At 36.5% G+C, this 19,512-nt stretch overlaps 1 protein-coding gene across 4 annotated transcripts in view; it reads right to left on the reverse strand.

The window, feature by feature from the left end:
- Positions 1–10,625, reverse strand: part of KRIT1 (KRIT1 ankyrin repeat containing) — a 47,624-nt gene extending 36,999 nt beyond the window's left edge. The window contains exons 1-5 of one of the 4 annotated variants that reach the window (XM_037836646.1): positions 10,519–10,625; positions 10,131–10,303; positions 4,751–4,854; positions 3,671–3,830; positions 350–442 (exon numbers count right to left, since the gene is read on the reverse strand). In XM_037836646.1, the coding sequence (XP_037692574.1) occupies positions 350–442; positions 3,671–3,830; positions 4,751–4,852 (355 nt within the window). In that variant the 5' untranslated portion in view covers positions 4,853–4,854; positions 10,131–10,303; positions 10,519–10,625. Of the gene's footprint in view, positions 1–349; positions 443–3,670; positions 3,831–4,750; positions 4,880–10,130 lie in introns of all 4 variants that reach the window. The other 3 variants (XM_037836647.1, XM_037836645.1, XM_037836648.1) reach the window with 3 other exon arrangements.
- Between the last annotated feature and the right edge of the window lie 8,887 nt (positions 10,626–19,512).

The raw sequence follows: 19,512 nt of genomic DNA on the forward strand, positions 1-19,512 counted from the left end.
CAATGGGATTGGGAAAGCCATAAGGACCACACTCCACTTTGTCTAGTTTATGGATGGATGAGTAGAAAAACAGGGGAAGGAAACAGACAGACAAAGGTACCCAGTGTTCTTTTTTATTTTAATTGCTCTTTTTCACTCTAATTATTATTCTTGTTATTTTTGTGTGTGTGCTAATGAAGGTGTCAGGGATTGATTTAGGTGATGAATGTACAAGTATGTAATGGTACTGTGAACAATTGAAAGTACGATTTGTTCTGTATTACTGCGTGGTATGTGAATATATCTCAATAAAATGAAGATAAAAAAAAATAAAGTGCATAAAGATTCATGAGATTAATTAAGACTTTACCTTTGACAACTGATGGAACAATAAATAGTGCTGCTTCTCTACCCATGTTGTCTCCATCCAGAGGAAATGTCTTCATTAGTACTACTCGTTTCCCTGAAAAATTTTTTAAAAGCCAGCAAAATAAAAATAATTGACTTTTAAATCTCATAAATTACTTAGAGAATTAGAAAAAAAAATAAGGTGGCATTAAGAGGACTGTAAATATAAAAAGTCAATTTTATTATACACACTAATGAGACTGGTAATTCTGATAACGTAGAATCATTTTATGGACTGTCAACATAGGTTGAGAGTTCTGATCTTGATTCATGGGAAGAGTTTTCCTGTGAAAAGCAAGGAAAACTGTCCTGATAAGTAATGAGAGAGCAGCTGAATATTAAGGTACTCTGCAAGGGGCAACAGGCATATACTTCCTCAGTCAGCTGGGATGTAGAAGGTGTGAGAATTTTACTAGAGGCCGAGCTGGCTAAGGAGCATGGTTTATATAAATTTCAAAGCCTTATAGCTCCGTATTAGTTTGTTTTTCCTGACTTGGCAGCAAGAAGGCTACAAAAAACCCACAAGTCTTGATTCTAAAATCCCCCATCCTTTATTTACCTTTGCCATGATTTCTATCAACCCTTCCAATATCCCAGCCCAAGAAACAGAATGTTGTTCCTGATCCAGGAAGGCATGCCTCACTGGCAGATGAGATGTCTTCTATGGACGGGTGGATAATGCAGACAATGTTAAGAGTCAAAAGAGATTCATGTAATTGTACATGTGAATTATAGTGTTTGTTCAAGGATGTGTGCAGCTTGCTCTCATATGTTAAGAAGACAGAGCAATAGATGATGGATGATAGGGAGGGAGGGAAGGAAAGAAAGAAATGGTGGTGTGACAGGATGTTAAAGTTGGTGGATCTGGGTATCGGGGGAGGGGGTTCAGGGTATGCTGGAGTTCTGTGTACAGGGTTTGTATTGTTTTTGCAACTGTTCCTATAACTTTGAATTTATTTCAAAATAAGATTTTAAAAAAAAGAGAGATTCATGTATTCTATAATACTGCAGTCAATATTTGTGATTATTATGGCCCTTATTATTACAGCCCCCAAAGAATTATTTTATAAAATAGACAGCTGTACAAAATATTAGTTTTGGATACAGAATAACTTTCTAGTAAAGGTCAAAGGTAATATTTTCTTTGTCTGGCTTGAGGTCTTGTCCCCACTTAATCTTTCCTGTGTTGACCTTCCCAAAATCTAGTTCTAACCCAATTGTTTAATTGCCCATTTTGCGAAGTTTACTTACATGTATGTAACCATGACATCTGCTATAGGGAAAAAAAAGGCACATACAGGTTGGGAGATAAGGGTTCTAGTTTTAATTCTTCTAATGGCAATAAGATCTTCACAGGAACCTATGTCTGCCTTTTCTTTCTTTTTTTTTTTTTTACAGCTAACATTTTGACTTATTTCCTTCCACTCTTGTTCTATGCAAAAATGTTAACATCATTAAAACTGGTTTATATACACAATCAGGTACACTCTCTACAGTTTTCAAATCATAAGCATTTGTTATTCAAATGCTATGTAAAACAATTTTTATTAATACGATTTCATCATATGGTGGACCCATAATTTATTTAACCTCCAATAATGAATATTTAGTTTATTTCTCTACTATAGAGATGCATAAACCTTTGCCTTTTACTTTTTTTTTTTCTGATTACAAAGTAACATGCTTATTGTATAGCATTCAAACATTACAGAAATGTATAATTTAGGATGACGTTTTTCAAACTGTTGGGAAATCAACATAGGTTGGGATCAACTGGCATTTAAAAGAATTTAATGTGGTAATATATTTACAAGTCAAAATTTGCCATTTTAACCACTTTAATGTGCATCTGCTTTTATATTTTATAGAAGTGAACATGACTACATACCAATTCAAAGGATCAGTTTAACAATTTCATGAATAAATCTGTGGGACAGTGCTTTGTAAACTGTCTATAGCACTATACAAAAATGTAAGGCATAACCACTACTATAGTCATTTGTGATTTTTATGTGATGCTTTTATAATGAATTACATTACTGTAAAAAATATTTCATACATTTAGAAAAACTCAATCAAATAGGATGTTCAGGATATGGAATGGCTAATTAATTTTACTGCCTAAGTATATAGGGTATAATTATGCTTGACAGTTTGAAGGCACCTGTCTATTCTTAAAGCCTCCCAAGGGAAACTACTCCGCCCTCTAGGCCAGGGAACATTTTTGATAACAATGACATCCTTTCCATTGTCCTTCTGGATGACTGGACCTGGTCATAGAGTTTGGCTGATCCACAGTAGTCTATGACTTGCCTATCTCAGTAAGAATATGTAATTTGGGCTAATCAGATTTCTGTTTCAGCAATTTAGTCTTAAGGGAGATCCTGATAACTACAACAATTTGGCAATAGTGGAAAAGATTGGATGATTGTTTATCAGAGAAGTCCAAGATTTGAAGCAGAAAAGACTGATTAAATTTGTGACATTCCAAAGGGGTCTTTCATATGCCTTGAAACCCACAAGGATAGCTCTTTTTTGCTAACATCAGTTTCTGGATCGTTTGATTAAAAAGTGAATCTGATAATTAAGGAATGGGATTCTCTTTACCTTTTTAAATTATAATACGTAGATCTTGGACACAGTTCATGGTTTCTGCAACCTCTGACTGTTATCTGCTTCTTCTGAGGCCAAGGACTAAGAAAACTGATTAATTTTTAATCAGTTTATTAGGCTATACATTATCTCGTATTTTAAGGGGGCTTTGGCCTTTCAGGGTTAATACCTATAAAATTTAGTTTGGTTCTTTGAAATGGGTATAATTCAAGTGGGAAGAAAACCTCTGCTACCTCATAACTTGAGGACTCTCTCCTGAACCATGAATCTCAGCTTTTATATAGTTATAGAAAGAGGTCTACACAGTAGTTTCTTCTGTCCTGGAGTAGAGAAATAGAAGGAGCAGTTCAAAGACACTTATCTAGGGTAATTTATACTCAAATCTTTAAGTTTTCAAATCACTACTTGGTTTCCTCTCTCTTTTCTACTGAACAAATCATTTAATATTACGTGACTTCTTTAAGTATTTTTCAACTTTTATAAAAATCACATAGAAATTACTTCTTGAAGGTGATTGGCTGTACCTTAGAAAAACCTTTCTGAGTCTTCTTTTGAGTTTTTTAAATGGAAAGGAAGATAAAAAAAATTATCTTTCTCCACAAGTGCTTAAAGCAAACTGTTAAAGAACAGAAAGAAACGGGGGCGGGGGGGGGGGGAGAAAGTCTCCTACCTCTGATACCCTGGTTTGCAGGAGAAATTGGTTTGGTGGATTCTACTACATAATCCAATATGCCTTGTGTTATTTCACTGTTGCCCTGAAGTTTAGTTTCCAGCAAAACTTTCTTTCTCTTTTTCTTCTGTCCTTCGATGGGAACTTCATGCAACAAAATCTTAGATGAGAAAAAAAATTAAGAGAAAGTTTAAAATAAAATTTACTTGCCCCAGAATACTATAATAGTAGCTAGCAGTCTTAACCCTAGCTGCATATTAAAATAACCTAGGAAGCTTTTAAAACATTAGTGATGCCGAGACCCAGCGCAGTCCTATTAAATCAGAATATCTGGGGAGTAGAGTCATGGTACCGGGAAGTTTTGAAAGTTCCCCAGATGATTCTAAACTGCAACCAGGATCGAAAACCACTAAGTAAGAGTATAGGTGCAGCAGCGGCTTACAGAGAATCTCTGCAGTACTCTTTAATGGGTTTCAGATAACTAACCTTAAAAACTGGTTTAAGCAAAATTTAAGAGAAAGTAGTTGGAGTCAGCTTTGATTAGAAGAATTTCAGGGTGCTTGAACTCTGTTGCATAGAAAAGATAATCCTATTTTATATATATATATTTTTGGTCTTAATTACATGTTTATTAGTACGTGTAATATAATTCAAGACTACAAAGAAGCAATTGTCTAAAACTGCATTAAAGATAAAAGATATTTTTAAATGAGCTGTTAAAATAGTTATTTGGAAAATAACCAAGAACAATATTTAGACTAAAATTTTGAGTAGGCTGACTTTTTTGCAGTGGTTTAAAATTTTTGGACAGCCATTCCATTAATCGTATTAACAACTAAATCTATAAACTATAAGGAAAACACAAACAAGTAACTCTTAACTTCTAACAGCCTACATATGTTGATGAATAGCAAAATGGTCACAAGGCATGCAGCAGATAAATGACAGAGTAATAAGCAGAGACCTAGAATAACTAGCTCATCAATAAGAATTCACAGTATATGTAATACTTTACATGTATATGATAAGGCAGAGTAGCTTTCAATGGTAGCAAATCAAATGTTATTAAATTTTTCTCACTTCATATGACTTAGCTCTGTATTCCCGAGAATTGAGACTGGCAGTATTCTTTGGACGAATAACAGCAACGTACGCATCTTCTATGTTTTCTGGATTACCCATTGCTTCATAAAACAACAAAAAAAATCCCTTGAAAGATTAAATTAAATGGCATAATTGGTGGCAAGTTTAAAGATATAAAATTGTATTCTAAGTTGACAACTTTTATTTCCGTGCAATTATTTTGAATACCAATTTTTTAAGAATTAAAATAATTTTTCTATCTCAGATATGACTTTATATCTTCACCATTGAACTACTCAAAACTTCAGGTTATAATTTAAGATTTCCTTGTACTCTATCCTTTTTTGTTAAGGCAAAATTTTTTTAAATGGGGATATTTTCACAGGTCTTAGTTATATAATAAAACCCAGTGATATGACTATAAAATATCTTGTAAATAATAAGTAGGTAATGCCTTGAAATAAAACAGTGATTCAGAATAATTCATACCTATTTTCCATAAGTTACTCAAAAGTGAAAGTTACACTGACACATTATTATTAGTTTGGAAGTTGGAAATAGGTAGCTGCTTTATATCCACTAACATTCACTCCAGAAATTTTAGAAAGAATACGGACATTAGAAATTTGGATGAACAAAAGTCTAGTTTAAAATCACCTCACAAATGTCAAATTTTCTTTTGGAATAGAGCTCAGAGTTCTAAAGTAAGCAAAAAATTTTCTAAATAACTAAAATAAAGTTTCATATACTTTCTTCAAAACAACCTTCCTCAAGACAGAGAAATGAGGGATGAAATAAAGAAGACACAAGAACTCAAACCTTTGGAGTCTGAGGCCATTTCAGACAAAGGCAAAACAAACCTTTACATAAGCATGAATGTTTTAAAAATAATTTTTCTTTATAATGATGCTAACAAGAAAAAACAAAATTATGTTTATTATTCTTGATAAGGAAGAGAAATATCATTAAGATTTCCATCTAAAATAGTTTAAAATAATGTTCTGACTTTTAAAAGGTTATACGTCAATTGTCTAGAAAAGTAACTTAAGTGTAAACATTTTAATCTCTTGTGTTTAGGAAAGCACCTAGGTATTACCTGCACTTTCATTAGGTTATAGATTTCATTCCTTTTTATCAACAAGCTTTTGCTTTATTTTTATAAATAATAATTTCCTGGATGCCAGAGATAAATAATTTTCTTTGGAGGCACCTATCACAGAGCCATGAACAACTGGTTAGTTGATATTGATGATATTAAGTCTTTTCCATTATCAATCCCCTAGGTAATCCAAATATTTTCTACCAAATATATCCTCCTTCCCTCCCTATATTCCTCTTTCTCCCCTATCTATTTATAGTTAGTCTGGCAAAAAAGGATAATTGTCTCTGTTGGACAATTTCCAATTGAATTTCAGCAACACTATTAGAAAATAATTCACAGTCTAATAGTCCTAGCTCTTCATTAAGTGCATCACTAATTTTTTTACAGATAGACTAAAACACATCTCCTTAGATTAAACATATTTATTTAAAAAATTCCCCACTCATTAATATGCCAGCAAATCTCTAAAATAATACAAAACAAGGAGTTTCTTTCTCAGACATGTTGAGATGAATTTTCTTCAAATTTTTTTTTAAAGCCCATTAGGTATTAAAATGATTTGTTCATATTAATCAGTTCCTGATTAAATCAGTGATCCAATTTTCATAGAGACAAAAAAAAGAGACCATTTACAAAAAGAGATTTTGAATGTTATAGAAGAGATGGAGTAATTTATTTTTGTTTTCTCAACTGTAACTGACAATGTCACTTTAGAACCTTTACTTCACTTCCCTAAATAAATATTTTAAAATGCCTTATGACCATGACTGGAAATTTTCTTTAAAAAGAAATTCTTTTAAAATCCAGTATCTTTTGTCATTTTAAATATACTTTAGCCTAATAAAAAATTAAAATTATTGTAAAAAATTACTATTTTAAATAATAAAGTAATTTGAATATTTATTTAACTTTAAAAATTTTAAATAAAAATTTTCCCCAATTCAGGTCCAGAGAAACTATAGATATTTCACCAGAGAGACTACAGTAAAACATTAAGACACAGACATTTCATTTTGCGAAGTTTTGAGGACATCTCATTCCTTCTCACTCTGTATCTCATGGGATTTTTTTCAGTTCAATTTTTCCTTAAGATCATTCTTAAAACCCTTCTCATAAAATAGTTTCCTATACACCATGTGAAAAGGATGAAGGCTTTTTCTTCTCAGAATTTCTAGCAAATACTTTTCATCTCATATAGTCGATGACTTCAAGACAATAAAACTTTACAAATTATGCAGATACATGGATGTCTTCTTAAAAGTCTGCAACCCCCCAAAAGAAAGACACTGCATTGTGAATATATCGTATAACATACATGACACACAATTACAGAAACATGTTTTGTTGTTTGTTTAAAATATGCCAGTACAGAATTTATTACATTATAAAAGTTTGTTTTTAGCACAATGTATATAAAAAAGGATAATGTATATAAAAAAGGATAATGTGTATTTTCTTTTGCTAGGTGAAATGGATAATCAAAAGACAATATTTTACGGCAATATCTTTGATTTGATAAAAGTGCTATGACTCTTAGGTATTTATGGTAAACCATCACAGAGTGGCTCGTATGTAGTATAACAAATACTTGTGGTTTTATTATGACCAATAGCAAACTCTTAATTGCAACATTTTCCATTAAGCTCTTAAAGAGAAGTCTTAGTTTTCTAAACATAATTTAAAGCAAATCAATTCTTGTGCTGATTAACTCAGGTTAGCAAAACATCTACTAGCAAAGTGTTTTATTTGTAAGTACTCATCATTTTCCTAAAAAATTTAGTCATTCACAGAACACTCAATTTTAAAAACATAAATAAACATGACATAATAAAAAACAAAAGATATAACTATAGGGTTATTTTGTTTTCAAATGATTTAATATTAACATATATCCAAAAGAGTCTTAAAACTGAGTTTCAAGAAATCTGACTCTTTGAAATAAACATACTTACAGTCACAAGAAAGAAGGAAACCAAGGCTTAGGAAAACAACAAAGGCTAGTAATAAATCAAGGCAAAACTGCTCAGTGGAAACATATGCAAAGAGATAGGAGGAGAATAATTTGAGCTAAAAATAATAGAGAAAGGAATAACTAGAGTTTGCTCTCTGTTTACACTGGGTTTTAGATAAGTGTTCGGGTGACTAAGTATAGGACATAGTGTAGCCTAACTGTCCCCTAACATTCTTTTTCTAATTCCAAATCCATAAACTCATTACAAATTTTATAAAGACTTATTTCTGATATGTGGCATTTTGTTATATGCCTTAATTTATTCTAGGAACTCTGTAGGCATAAATGATAATATGGTGTCTAACGAGGCCTTACAAATACATACAAGTGGTTCTTAATGGGGGGCAGTACCAAGCTGGGATCATTTGAAAATATGGAGGGGTATTTCTGGTTGTCACTATCACTGGAGTAGAGGAGGTGTACAATTGTCATTTAGTGTCCATGGGGCAGGTTTGCTAATTTTCCTTTGATATACTAGATAATCCTGTTTACAAAATGCCAAGAAGGTCTTCAACAAGAAACATTTTCTATATAGAGTACAAGAAGATAAACTTAAAAAGCCTTATGTTATGGAAAAAAAGAAGATTTAGTATGTGAATATGGATACTGTAAATTTAGTAAGCAGATGTCAAAGCTGACAAATTGATTTACCAATCTGGAAGTATATGCTAATAGAAATTACCAACAATGATCAGAACATGCATCTCTATTGAAAATAAAAAGGGAGCATTATCTTAAGACTTTGTAAGATGCTTCCAAGACAGAAAAAGATGATCCTCCTCTCTCTATTTTAAGCAATGTTTTTTCAGCCTTTATACACAATACCAACTTTTAATAACCCAATCAAAAACAAAAAAGAAACATCCTTCACAAAGGTGAAAATTGCTAATAAAAGTCTATTTTCTTTGCATCCTCACCAGTCAAAAAGATTATACTGAGTTGTCCTCAAGTTTTTATTGCTTTTCTAAATATAACATTTAATATGCTTAAAAAATGTAAATAGCTAATATTTATGTTCATTATGTGCTAGACATTGTCCTAAGTGCTGTACATATATTAACTCATTTTATCCCCCCCAAAAACTCTATGAAGTAGGTATTATTATTGTTATTCTCATTTTACAGATGAGAAAATTGAGGTAGAGAGACGGTTAAGTTACTTGCCCAAGGTCCCTTCCCCATTCTCCAAGAACATGTCATTATTTGAAAGCATTATGTCATTAGAGAGAAGGGATAGCAACTAAATATTAGTGCAAATTCCTTTACAGGCATTTAATGACCATAAAACCGTCATCTTTTCCTACCCAAATTGGTTTATGGTAATAAAAGCAGAAGAACTAATAATAAAGCAGAATAGAGAACAGCCATTTGTTGCTACTTCTAACTCAGCTTTATCTCTTTCCTTGTCCCTACCAATAGTCATCTGTCAATATCAAGAAACATCATTAATAATTTCAAATACTTTTTATGATGTGCCATTTTATTCTGTAATTTAAGATATTTAATACATCTCCAAATCGCTTTTGCAGGCAATTATGCTAAATTTGGCTAAAAGAGAGGCAACTAAGTAATACTGGAATTGGGAATCAAATGATTTCCTACAACGGACATCAAGTACATTTAATGAGATTATTTTGGGGAGCATGATTTGGGGATGCACTGTATATCTCAATGTGCTGAATTATCAGCTGCTACTCTAGTTCTATAACTCAATTCTAAGGAGGCACCAACTAATACATAACAAAGGATTAAGGGAAAAAGAAGATCACGGAATGAGTTATTTGATTTTATATAGTTTATGAAAACACTTTTGAGTTTTTGTCACTCCCCTCAAATGAGATGAGGACGTCACAGCAGTTAAGTACTGGAGAAGCAGAGAAAAGAGCAGATGGTAAACAGAAATTATGAAGACATAGAAGCTCTCCAAGGAAGAGTAGGAAAGGAGCGGAGCTGATATCCTGAGTTAGATTGCTAGATAAAAGGAGACAGTAAAAACACAGGGGGCAGAAAGCAAAAAAGGAAAGCAAAACCCTTAAAAGATGGGGAGAGGGTTGAACGGAAGAGAGAAAAGCTAGAACGACAAGCAGTGAATCGCTTTCCCTAAAATGACAAAAATACACTCTGCCTGGGAGGTTTTCTCCTCCGCCACCACCCATCAACGTCTACTACCCGGAACGGACGTGCAAGCTTCTTCGCTCTAAGATCTTCCACCCAAAATGTGGTTTTGGCTTCTCTGTAACTACTTGTAAGAAATAAACTCCTTGCCTGGAGAAACTAGATGAGGATGTGGCTGAATATTCCACCGCTCCGTTTTCTGCCGCTGAAGTCTGGAGCTTGCTCCTCTTCGTTTTCCTAAAGAATACCCAGCAGTCTCATCCGTGCGGGCGGCCGAACGGCTCCTCAGCTGCTACATTCAATGCACTGGGTAGGACAGTGACCTGGGGGGTGGGGGACCGTCACCGTTTTTTCAATCTTCCTCCCTTTTCCCAGGCACAGCTGCCGTGCCAGGGGTCGGGCCCAAGTTCCTGTGAGACAAAAACCCTCGGTCGCCTCCAGAGGCCGCCCGGGTTCGCCCGCACTCCCCAACCCGTTCCCGGGTCTCTAGGAAAACCTCTTGCCCACCAGCTCTTTATTGTCTTTTCGCGTCTCGCACCTTTGCACCAAACACTCCGTAGCTTCTCCCTAAGCTAAGCGTTCTTGAATCTTCACAGGTCTCAACTTCCTATCCGGCTGTTACCGGGGCGAAGAAATCGCTTCCGGGTTCACACTCTTCGCAGCCTCGCGGTTGGAGGGGGGTCGCTTCCGGGTCAGCAGCCGAATAGCTGCCGTTTTTGCTGCTCCTCGCCGGGGTTGCGGGCTCTGTGGAGCTAGTGGCGGACAGCTTGGGGGCGGGGGCGGGGGCAGCGGCGACTGCGGGGGCGCCAGTGGCTGAGCCATAGGCGGGGGAGGGGGTGGGGGCGGATAGGGCTGCGCGCTCGCGCGGTGGTAGGATGAGCCGGACTTAACCGCAAGGCGGAGGCGAGAGCCACCGCCCCCTCTTCCCTTCCCCCTAGTTAGGTGGTGCGCCTGCCAGAGAGGGATGGGGGGCGCCCGCCCAGTCTGAGCCTTGCTGCCAGCGCCTTTGGCTGACGCAGCGCTCCCCGCAGGCCTCCAGTTTGCACCCTGGCCCGAACAGCCTCCACCCACTGGCACACTGGGGCAGGCGCAGAGGGGGGCGCCAGGCCTCGGTGGGTGGGGCGGTCGGGTACCTGAGGTCACCGGCTCGGCGTAAGAGGCTGGGCGGTCGCGGCGGCGGTAGAACTGCAGAGCCGTAGGGTCCTCCTGACCCTCACCGTCATCCCGGAAAGTAACCGTAAGTAGCAGTTTCGCTGTCTGGATCTGTTTGAGGCTGTCTCAACCCATTTTGGGCTCATAGTTCAGCGCTGTCTAGTTCACGTCCTCCCGGTTCTCCATCGTATGTGTCTTCCTTCCCTGTGGAGGCTTGTCTGTTCGTCCCCATCCTTGGACTGGCAGCATCTCCAGTCTGGTTTATGGGGCTCTTTTCCCAGCGAATCTGCGAGTCTTCTGGTCTCCGTGGCGCGTCCCATCCTCCCTATCTGGATGCATCTCCTTGTCCCCCTGGCCTCAAAGGATGTGTCCTCCCTCTTTATGTATCTGCACCCCGAAGCTCACAGCTTCCCCTGCCCATCCTTTCAGACGTGGAAAGTCAAGTGTTCTGCAGACCTCGGGGGCTAAACGAGTCCTGAAGAACGCGTGGGTTTGTAGGACTGTGATGAGTGGAGATAGGTGCATATGGCTCTGGTGGACCTTTATTTTTTAGCAGCTACTACCAGAAGAAGGGAATGGGGCGCTCACCTGGACCCTCCCCGCTCTCTCTTCCTGTGTGTCAGCTGTTTTCTATACGTTGCTGTTTGAGTGGCAGGAAGTTGGAACTAGAGCGGTAATTAAGCATCCCCTGAGGAGGTTTAAGAATTAGTCTCACAAGCTCTGTTCACACAGAATTGCCTATTGAACAATCCTGTGTTGAAATGAAGACCTATTCCAGAAGAGCTTTACTAGTAGATCTGAGAAATGAATATGAAAACACAGATCTCATTGTTTCAGAGAATAAGGGTTTTGGATATCTTTAGATAATTTTTAGTGATTTGGATTTACACACAAATTGTGTGTATGTGTAAGAGTGTGTTTATTTTGTGAAAATCTTCAGAAGGCTTTGGAAAGATTTGCTTTTTTAGTGGGGACTTAATATAGTTGTAAAAAAATTCTTTAAAGTGATTTTTGAAGATCATGTCAGATTATAATTGATATTTTAAATCCTTAGTTCCAGAGAAACCTTTTTTATTGATTTGACTTCAACCACCTATACACCTTGGTGCCTGTTACCTTCCTGCTTCTTAGTTAAAAACAAAACAAAATTGTGAAAATCTTCTTTGCTTTTTTTCTCTTAAGAATTTGGTTTGTGTTTTAAACTGCTACTGAAGAACAAAAATTAAATTTAAAAATAATTGTTTTATCAGTGATTGGACAGTAGCTTTTAAATACCTTCATGTGCTTGATACTTTCAAAGGCACTATAGGAAGCAAATTATAATTTGAGAATAATTTTACTCTGTATTGCAGATTTACCATTATTATTCTGTAGATTACTCTAATGTAGACTGGTAACTTTGGTCATTTTTTCTGATAATCATTTTCATTTTATTTAGAAAGGTAGATGTGTACCTTAATTTCCCTCCCCACCCCCCCCATAACCCTCCAGCAGTTGATTTTGGGTTATTTGATTTGTAACTTCATACTGTTCATAGATTTTAGTTTGAAGTAGTCTCAGGAGACACAGCTCCAATTGTCTCTCTGGAAATATACTTTACTGGCTTGTTTCAGAAGCCAAGCACTGTGCAGAGTTGAATGTATTAGTAAGGGTATGGTTTTTACTTTTGTAAAATTATTCTGTTTCCTGATAAGAAGAGTGTTATCCTGTAGTGAGGCCTTGGCCAATAACTTGGAGAGGTCTTTTTTATAAAGCCCATTGATCCCTTCTTGTCCTTGGGAATAGGGTGGAGAAGACAGGACCATATTTTCATATTACACTTGTTCCCTTGCCCCTGCACTGGGAATTTTTAGTTTCCAAATTGAAAGACTTCAGCATCCATGCAGACTGTGCTGTAAGTGTGGGTTCTTGGTTACTGAGACCTGGGAGAAGTTTTGTTAGCCATTTTGTACACTCCTATGGCACTGCCCTCTTCTGAGAGAATTGGTTTTCTTTCCACTTCCTTTTCTGGGGTGTGTGCTCGATCTTATGAAAGTGAAATATGTGTATTTACAACTTAATTGTAGATAGAAATTCAAGCTAATTTTTATATATAAGTAGATGTAAGTGTTATGAATTAAGTTTATTTGGTTTTCTCTGAATGGGAGTTAGAACTAGGAATTGTTCTATGGAAAGCCAGTCCTAAAAAAAAATAAAACTATTGACAATTCCATCAGTCATTTGGGTACTTTTCTCCCCCTCCAAGGAATCACACAACATTCATCAGATGGAAATTAAGAAGTATTACTTTCAAATATTAGACTTCACATGTGACATTTTTGCCAAAAACAATTTTAGAGTGATTCAGGCATTATTAAAAAGACCAGTCTGAGGGGAGTTTCTATGCAAGGTTCTAAAAATACTAAGATATTTTATATCCTTTCTCAAAGTGACTTGCTTAGGGGATAGTAATTTATGGACTCCCAGTTGGTTTTTCAGATAACTTCAGACTACCTCTTTCCCCTCACTCCCTCTAGAGAACTTACTTACAAGCTCACTTCATTTAACCAAACCTTTATTGAGCACTTAATATGTGTTCCAGGCACTGTTAGGTTCTGAGACTACAAGTCAAGATTCCTTTTCTCATTGAATTTACCAGTCTGGATATTTTACTATCATTCCATCCTGTGTCTGCCTTTATAGAATTATCTATAGTAAGTTTTTAAGCCACTTAACCTTATTTCAGGGTTGTTTCACATCCCTGCTATAAGAAAATACACAAATAGCATTTATTGAATGCTTAGTTTGTATCAGCCACCATACTAAGTGCTATATATACGTTATCTGATTTGATTTTTAGAACATCCCTGGGATGTAAGTGCTGTTCCCTCCATTTTAAAACTGTACAGATTCTGGTTGATAGTTCTGCTGATTGTTGTTTTACTTCTGATATGCTAGAAAAGAGTTGACCTATACTCCTTAATGAGAAGTTGTAATATAGATGTAACACAGTGCTTTTGAGTATAATGGTAATTATACTAATAAAACTTTGAATAGAAAAATTCTAATTTCAGAAGGTATTACTGTTTTTTTGTGTGTATTCTAAAGCTGATGAATTACATACTAGCAAAAATGTAATTTTCAATTGTTATTTAAACCTTTGAAAAGAAGTTCATTGTGGTTAATGATAACACAGATCTTCGGTCATGTGTATCATTTTTCTTAATGTGTATTCTCCAGGAAGGATCGAGTATTGAGCTATGTGAAATCTAAGCTTTTTGAAAAATTGAGTTTAATTTTAACAGTTACCTAGTTGCCTTGTGGGGTTTTTAGTTTCTTTAGTGAAAATATAGTAGTTCCTTCAGATTTGAAAATGACCTAGGATATATGCGTTATCAGCAATTTTGGATGGTTCTATCTCTAATCATTTTTCAGACCCTCTAACTGTGGCCACATTTTTTAAAAAGATGATTTTCTGCTGTCACCTCTCTTCTTCAAAAGCCTGATTTGTATTATAAACATTTTATTCCATGTTTTTGTTGCTAGAAACTGTTAGTTTTCCATTCTTTAGGCTAAGGCCTTTTGCTACTGTTTACATCCTCTTCTGTTTTTAGGATTGTAGAAAAAATAAATTAATATTCCTCCAAGTTCCTAAGAAAGATAATCCTTGATATTTTTCTATCCTCACAGTCTTTTAACTTGATTTATGCAGTCTTTTTCTTTCAGTGTAGCAAAATCCTTGGTACTCAGGTCACTATATTTTGTGACTGGAACAATATTGGGGGTAGAATTTGCATCCAAGGATATAAGACTGACTAAATTATAAATGTGTTAGGTGGGATTACAAAGATGAATAAGTCAAGACTCCTTTCTTCATTGAGTTGTAATATACCCACTTAAAATCCCTGGAGAAAGGACAGTTCATTTATAATATTGAGATATTCTAAATTCTCCAAATACGTAAAACATTTTCCTCATTGTTAATGTATTCCCTTTGAATACTGTAAAGGAAGTTATGTAAATAAACATGTTAAGCCAGGGTTTTCATTTGATTTCCTGGCCTCAGACTCAGATGATAATTGATACACATTTACTCTAGCACTAGACATTCTATATCACATCTTTATTTCAGAGTAAAACAAATTATTGTGAAATAATTCCAAACTTACAGAAAAGTTGCCAGAATAACACAAATAACTACACTATCTCCCTTCACCCAGATTCTCCCATTGTTAACATTTTATTGCATTTTTTCCTTTGACTGCTGACTCTGTCTCCATAGATGTGTATTTATGTGTTCCATCACCTCTAAACACTACAATGTTTATTTCTCAGAAACAAGGCACTCTTACATAACTAGCTTACAACCCACCAAATCAGAAAGTCAGTCTTGCTACAACATTACTTTCCAATCCAAAAAACCTATTCAAATTTCATTACCTATTCCAACAGTTTCTCTTTCTTTTCTGGTCCAGGATCCTATCCAGGAATATATGTTGCATTTAGTTGTCATGTTAGACTTCTTCAATCTCAGTTTTTCTCCATTTTTCATGTCCTAGGCAGTTTTAGAAAGTAGAGGCCCTACATTCTGTAGAATGACCCTCAACTTAAATCTGTTTGATGTTTCTGCATGACTCCAATCAAGTCAAGCATTTCTGTCAGGAATACCACAGAAACGGTGCAGTGCTCTTCCTGGTGAATATCAGTCGGAGGCATACAGTGTCAAACCGTGCCATTACTGGTGATGTGAACCTTAATCATCTCAGTATTCTTTTGTAATTGATTAGTATTTGTGGAGAGGTATTCCAAAATTATGCTAGTATTCTGTTTCTCTTTTCATAAACCTCCACCCACTAGCTTTAGCATCCATTAAAGACTCCCACCTGAATGAACCACTTTTATGATGATTGCCAAGTGATCTTTATTTCCATTATTTCTTCTGCGTTTGTTAATTGATATTCTGTTATCAGGAAGAACTTAACCTTTCTCCCCATTTATTTATTCATTTGTTAAACCAGAATGGATTCATGGATTCCTACTTCATTCAAAGGATTATGATTTATTATTACTATATTTATTTTGATGCTCAAGTTGTCCCCAGTTTAGCCAGTGGGAGACTCTTCAAGCAGGATCCTGTGTCCTTTTACCATGTTTCCATCCCATTCATTGTGTATTTCCTATGGACTTTTTTTGACAGAACAAGCTACTCCTACTTCATCTTGTACTTTGTAGCCCTAGCTTTGGAACCAGCCATTTTTCCAAAGACCCTTGGTTTCTTTTAGTAAAGATTTGGGGGACATAGTGTGCTCACTGCTACTGAGATGTCATTTCCTCCAGGTCATCTCAGTAGACAGAGCTAAGAAAAACACATGAAATGTGTGTGCACATATACACGGTTTGTTTACACTTACATATATATACACACTCATATATACATATGTAACTTTTCTATACCTATACCTGTGTGACTGTATTATCAAACCATTGGTTTGTTGCTGTACTTTCAAATCTAGTCCCACACCCCAGTCTTTTTTCTAGTTGTCCCTTTCCGTCTTTATAAACACCTTCTCTAACAGTAAGAAACTTGGCTTCACATTAGACTCAATATACTTATCATTTGCTTAGTTGTTTTTCTTATTTGCTCTGTCGCTTTACCAATCTCTCAGCCACATAAACCATCTCCTACCTGCTACTGCCCTCTATCATTCCACATTGTTGACTGGCCTGCCAGCGTGTTCTGCAACCTCTCACCGGGCCCCTAACTTTGTGCAACTACCCATCTCCCCCCCGCCCCCCCAAACACCCTCCTGGCCTTAAACATGCCCTCTGCCATGCTGATTCTTTTGTGCTGGGAAGGAAAGAGGAAGATTTTTAATTTTTATTTCTGTCATGCATATTCCAGTATGTAGTTAGTTAACCTTTACTTCTGTTTCCTGGATTTATAATCATACATATATGTGATTGTTCTGGTTTGCTAAAGCTGCCAAAATTCAGTGTACCAGAGATAGATTGGCTTTTTCAGTGGGGATTTATTAGGTTGCAAATTGGCATCCAGGCATCCAGAGTAAGATAACTTCTCTGAGGAAAGGCCAATGGTATCCAGGGTTCCTCTGTCACATGGGAAGTTCCATAGCTGGTTCTGCTGAACCTTCTTTCCTGGGTTTAGTTTCTGGTTTCAGTGGCTTTCTCCAAAATATCACTGAGCTTCTGTCTCAGCTCCTGTGGGTCCTTGCTTGCTTTTCCTGGGGACATCTCTTAGCTTCTCTCCAAAGTGTCTCTCTCAGCTTCTTCAAGTGTCTGGGTCTGTGTCAGCTCTGAGCTCTCTCTCTCTCTATCTCCTTAAACTTTCTTAAGGACTCCAGTAAACTAATTAAGACTCACCTTCAGTGGGTGGGATCACATTTCCATGGAAACAACCCAGTCAGAAGATCCTACCATAATAGGTCTGCCCCCACAAGAGCGGATTAAAAGAACATAGTCTTTATGGGGTACATAACAGATTCAAACCAGCACAGTGATAAAATATAATTTCTGGCCCCCAACACAAATTGTAACATACCGTATTAAGTGTTTTACATCTTTTTTTTTTTTTTTTTTTTTAACTTACTGTTTTAGTTTCCTAGGCTGCTCAAGCAAATACTGTGAAATGGGTCAAGTTAAACAATGGGAATTTATTTGCTCACAGTTTGAGGCTGGGAAAATGTCCAAATCAAGGTATCACCAAGGCAATGCTTTCTTGCTGAAGACTGGCTTTCTGAGGCTGGCTGCTGGTGACCTTTGGTCCTTAGCTTGTACATGGCAAGGCCCATGGCAGTGTCTCCTGGTCTCTTCTTTCTCTTCCTGATTCCGTTGATGTTCAACTTCTTGCTTCCTCTTGCTTTCTCTTTCTCTGTCTGAATTTCATTCTACTTTTAAAGAACTCTAGTAATAGGGTTAAGAAGGATTGAGGTGGACCACACTTTATCTGAAGGTAAAGGTCCTTTACTTCAAAAGATGCTGCTTATGATGGGTTCACACCCATGGGAATGGATGGGGTTTAAGAACATGTTTTTCTGGGGTACATACAGTTAGTTATAAACCACCATATTTACCATATCTTGAAGAACTTTCAACATAAATACATAAAGCATTGCCTCATTCTTTTTAACAGCTATATAGTTTTCCGTTTTTTGTGTGCATTTATATCCAGAGACATACCCTCCCACTTACCTGTAGTAGTGTTCCGTGAGCACCTCTCATCTGAGTATGCATAGCCCTTTGCAACTTGGCTTTGTTACTTCTCCCAGGTGGCTCTTGAATCGTGGCTGGACTTAGAACTTGCTTTAACCAATTAATATGGCAGAAATGGCTTGTGAGTTCTGGGGCTTAGGCCTAAAGAGGCCTTGCAGCTTCAACCTTTTCTCTTAGAATGCTTTCCTGTGGCTACCATGTAAGAAAACTTGTCTAGCCTACAGGAGGATGAGAAGTCACTTTGAGGAGAACCAAGACAGCAACCTGAAAATAGGCTATCTTGGACCTACTAACCCAGCTGACCCTTTAGTTGAATGCATCTGCAGAGGAACCACAGGTGAAACAAGCAGAGGAACTGCCCAGCCAACCCACAGAGTAATGAGACATAACATCTTATTGTTGTTTTAAACCACTAAGTTTGGGGTTGTTTGCTACATAGCAGTAGATAACTGAAACCATTCTGTGTTCATCTTAGACATCCAGCTTGTCTCTAGTTTTCTGCTATTGTGAACAACAATAAAATGAATGTCTTTAATTGTTGTACCGGCATACCTGAGAGATATTGCAGATTCAGTCCCAGACCACCACAGTAAAACAAATATTGCAATAAAGCAAGTCACGTGAATTTTTTGGTTTCACTATACTGTAGTCTTTTAAGTGTGCAGTAGCATTTTGTCTAAAAAACAATGTAATATGTTAATTTTGAAAAATACATTATTGTTAAAAAATGCTAACCATCTGAACCATCAGTGAGTTCTAATCTTATGGCTGGTTGAGGGTTTGCCTCAATGTTGATGGCTGCTCACTCATCAGGGTGTTGGTTGCTGAAGGTTGGGGTGGCTCTGGCAATTTAAAATAAGACAGCAATAAAGTGTGCCACATTAATTGTTTCTTTCATGAAATATTTCTCTGTAGTATGTGATACTATTTGATAGCATTTTACCCACAGTAGAACTTCTTTCAAAATTGGAGTCAGTCCTCTCAAACCCTGCCCGTTTATCAACTAATGTTGATGTAATATTCCAAATCCTTTGCTGTCATTTCGACACTGTTCTCAGCATCTTCACCAGGAGTAGATTCCATCTCAAGAAACCACTGTCTTTGTTCATCCATAGGAAGCAACTCCTCATCCATTCAAGTTTTATCATGAGATTGCAGCAATTCAGTCACA

This window comes from Choloepus didactylus, chromosome 5 (genome assembly GCF_015220235.1).
Source record: "Choloepus didactylus isolate mChoDid1 chromosome 5, mChoDid1.pri, whole genome shotgun sequence".
Lineage (NCBI taxonomy): Eukaryota > Metazoa > Chordata > Mammalia > Pilosa > Megalonychidae > Choloepus > Choloepus didactylus.